Genomic DNA, 3,627 nt, shown 5'->3' on the forward strand with positions numbered 1-3,627 from the left:
AGTACACACCTGTGGCCACAGCTACTTGGGTGTAAGTCCAGGAGTTCAAGGCTGCAGTGAACGCTGATCAGGCTACTGTATTCCATCTTGAGTGTCAGAGCAAGACCCTGTTTCTTTATTTAAAAAGCAGGGGTGGGAGGCAGGCAACAAAATTATATAGACACATGACTAAATCCAAAAAAGAAAAAAAATTGCTAAAATTTACGAAATGTTAACAGCAGTTATTTAGTTCTGAATGGTAGATTTTTTTCCCTGCTTTTTCAAAGTATCTCTCTATCTCGAAAGTTTTTTGCAGAGATGATGACTTACTTTGATGATTAAAAGAAAAATTAAAAAATGAGTAGGTAGTTAACACTGAGATTTAGGTATTATATATAACTCAAGGTTCTTAAAACTCCCTCAGGAAGATTTAAAATAGAGAAGTTAGAAGTTTCACATTAGCATTTTTCGGTGCCATCTTGGTATATTATGTCATTTTAATTCTTAGTCCAAAAAGCATAACTTGTTTTGATTAAATTCACAGACACTGAGTCCTACCTCGGAAAAGAAACTCTTTTCCATGATGATTTAGAGTCTTTAGTACTTTCTGGCTCTTCCAAACATTCTCCTTGATCGAATTCTTTAAAATTCTGGTCAGTTTCACCTGTTCAGAACAGATAACAACACCAAAAAACCCCTAAGTGAATACTCCTTTTTTTTTTTTTTTTTTCTAAAAGATGGGGGTTTCACCACGATGGCCAGGGTGGTCTTGAACTCCTGACCTCAGGTGATCCACCCACCTCGGCCTCCCAAAGTGCTAGGATTATAGGCGTGAGCCACCGCAACCGGTGTGAATACTACTTTTTCTATGTAAGAGGCAGGGACAGGTAAGGACAGTAAGGCACCCCAACCTGTCATGGTAAACAGGGTTCTCATGAAAGTGAAATCATAAAGAACCAAATCTTCGACTGTAACAAGCATGTATTATTCAAGTAACAAAGAAACAAGAATGTTGCTTTAAAAACAGGGTCTACAGATGTATGAGCAATGTTTTATTTTTTAAGTTGGTAGCAGGTCTATTTAATATTTTTATACCTATCTGTAAGGGATGTCTGAGGTGAATCACGATGACAGAAAACATGATTGTGTCAACCTAATGCAAGCTCCGAGACTATCATGCCTTAAGCGAAGTCACACTGCATCAGGGCTTGGATGAAACTTTTCTTAAAACCATTAATCTTTTTTCCACCCCAACATACTTGAAGAATACATACTTTCACCAGTGGCTATAACTTACTAGGGCAATAATTTCTCAAAAAAAAAAAAAAAATTGAGAATCAGCTTTTTAAAAGAAAGATATAGCATACAGCATCAAGTTCAACATCTAGTTAGCAAGAAGTGCTGACCTACATATATTTCAAATGTATGTAGGTGAAACCGTTCATGATTCAGATTTACCCCTTTGGATATTCTCATGCCCATGTCTAGATAGTTAGTGTTCAAACACCCACATTTATTTTTTTCTATTTCCATATTCACCAAGCAACATTTTAGTAACATCAGTTAACCTTAATTACGCATTTACTCTGAGGTAGGCTGTGTGTTTGACTGTTTGCACATATCTACTTAACTTTCACAACAACCATGAAAGAATTTCAGATGAGAAAACAGGCTTAGAGAGCTGCTGTCATGTACTGAGAGACAGAATCCAGCACTGAACCCATGGTCTTCCTTCGAACCCCTCCTTCTTCAGTGGTAAATGATAATGGTAGCTCAGGTCCCAAGTAAAAGCTGCCCTGCACAGCTGACATGACTAGTGATAATAAAGATTCGTTTCATATTATTGTTAAATGGCATTTTGAATAATCTGATCAGCTCTAGGTAATAGTGCCAAGTAAGTACATTTTACACCTGCCGAGATGAGAAGTAGACTGTAACAAAATGTTGTCCAGCTAAGGTATTGTCATATAGGGAGGCCTATCTGAGCGACTTCCCCAATAGCTCACCATATACTGCTGATCTCCCCCGAGAATATCCTTCAGTCTTTCACCACCACCAGACTCTCATAAAAGTAACTCTCAGCTGCGCCCTCCTCTTCATCCCCACTGCCCTATCATTAGCCAGGCACTACCATCCTTCCCCTTCCTTCCAGCAAGTGTGAAATTGTAAAAAACAAACAAAAAAACAAAACAAAAAACTGCTACTCTCTTTATATTTTAAATTAATCTCAATTTCTTTACTTAGAGGTAGTTTTCTACCTCTTAACCCTGTTAATAAAAAGGTACACAGCATCAAAATACCTACTGGTAGCCTTGAATTAGGTGAGTTCCACCTGTCAATACTCTCCCCTAATTCAAATTCCCCCTTTACGCCTTTACTGTATGTATTTATGGCTGTCTCCCTGACTCAAGTACAGGTTTGAGAACATAAACATGACGTGCAGCTTGGAATCCTCCCAGAGTACCCAGACGCGTATAAAACACTCAATTTTTGAAACAAAGAAATGTCCAGTATGGTAGACTTTTCAATTTCCGCCCCCCAGCTTTTAAACAGCTTAGTAACAATGATTAAAGGTAGGAAACTATCTCAAACTAAAGACTTTAAGATTGATTTCAAATGATATAATCACAGGTCTCACCACAAACAAAGTGAGAATGAAGAAAGATGACCCTACCCCAACTTTTTGTCTTAATTTGTTTTAGAATTTAAGCAAATTGTAAGTTGCTGCTGAAGATTTATTTTGGATAACTTTTCAACATAAGAACAGTAGTATGTTATTCCATTCATGACTAATAGCATTATTTACTTAATCTCAAATTATTAAGACAAATAAGTTCTTTTACTTTTCGCAATGATAAATATCTGAAATATTCAGGCTGTCACAAATGTAAGTGCAGGTTAAAGACAGAAATGCACCAGTTCTTCCTGTTGATGCCTTGGTAACATTCAAATTTTTAATATAAATGGCAGTTCTGAAACAGGAAATTTTGGAGAAATTTTATGCAATCATGGATAATAAATAATTTAGCCAGAAATTTACCTTTCTAGTATAAATTAGTTTTAAAGTAATTTATAAGCAACATCTAAATTAATAAAATACATGATGACCGTCTGAGTTTCCAACTGGCTGGAACAAAAATTTGAAATTTACAACTAAAGTTATCAGGTATACTGTATTAGTGAGTCTACTCCCTATGAAGAAAAATACACAAAAAGATAAAAGGCAAAAGGGACACACCATAAAAGGAAAACCAAACCAAATTTCCATTCTTAAACTTACTTTTCTCATGAGATGTTTCACTGATGTGTTCTGTAAGATACTCCAACAAACCATCAAATATTTCCAGGAGATTCTTAATAGATTCTTTATCTCCTTTCACAATATTTTCTCCTGGAGACAGAATACAGAGCTATTAAAAAATTTAACCATGAAATCTGAAAGCTTCATAATCTTGAAACTTGGATATAACTGTGAAAATGCCATTTAAAAATACAGGTGATATACCAACTTACAGCTCCTTGGAGATTAAATTTAAAAAAGAATATAGGCAGGCCGGGCGCGGTGGCTCAAGCCTGTAATCCCAGCACTTTGGGAGGCCGAGGCGGGTGGATCACGAGGTCAAGAGATCGAGACCATCCTGGTCAACA

At 36.4% G+C, this 3,627-nt stretch overlaps 1 protein-coding gene across 2 annotated transcripts in view; it reads right to left on the reverse strand.

Moving 5' to 3' along the window:
• CEP95 (centrosomal protein 95) overlaps positions 1 to 3,627 on the reverse strand; it is a 37,335-nt gene that overhangs the window by 26,945 nt on the left and 6,763 nt on the right. For both annotated transcript variants that reach the window (XM_017517845.2, XM_017517846.2), the window contains exons 4-5: positions 3,260 to 3,370; positions 538 to 643 (exon numbers count right to left, since the gene is read on the reverse strand). In XM_017517845.2, the coding sequence (XP_017373334.1) occupies positions 538 to 643; positions 3,260 to 3,370 (217 nt within the window). The remainder of the gene's footprint in view (positions 1 to 537; positions 644 to 3,259; positions 3,371 to 3,627) is intronic.

The sequence above is a fragment of the Cebus imitator genome, unplaced genomic scaffold (genome assembly GCF_001604975.1).
Source record: "Cebus imitator isolate Cc_AM_T3 unplaced genomic scaffold, Cebus_imitator-1.0 Scaffold650, whole genome shotgun sequence".
NCBI lineage: Eukaryota > Metazoa > Chordata > Mammalia > Primates > Cebidae > Cebus > Cebus imitator.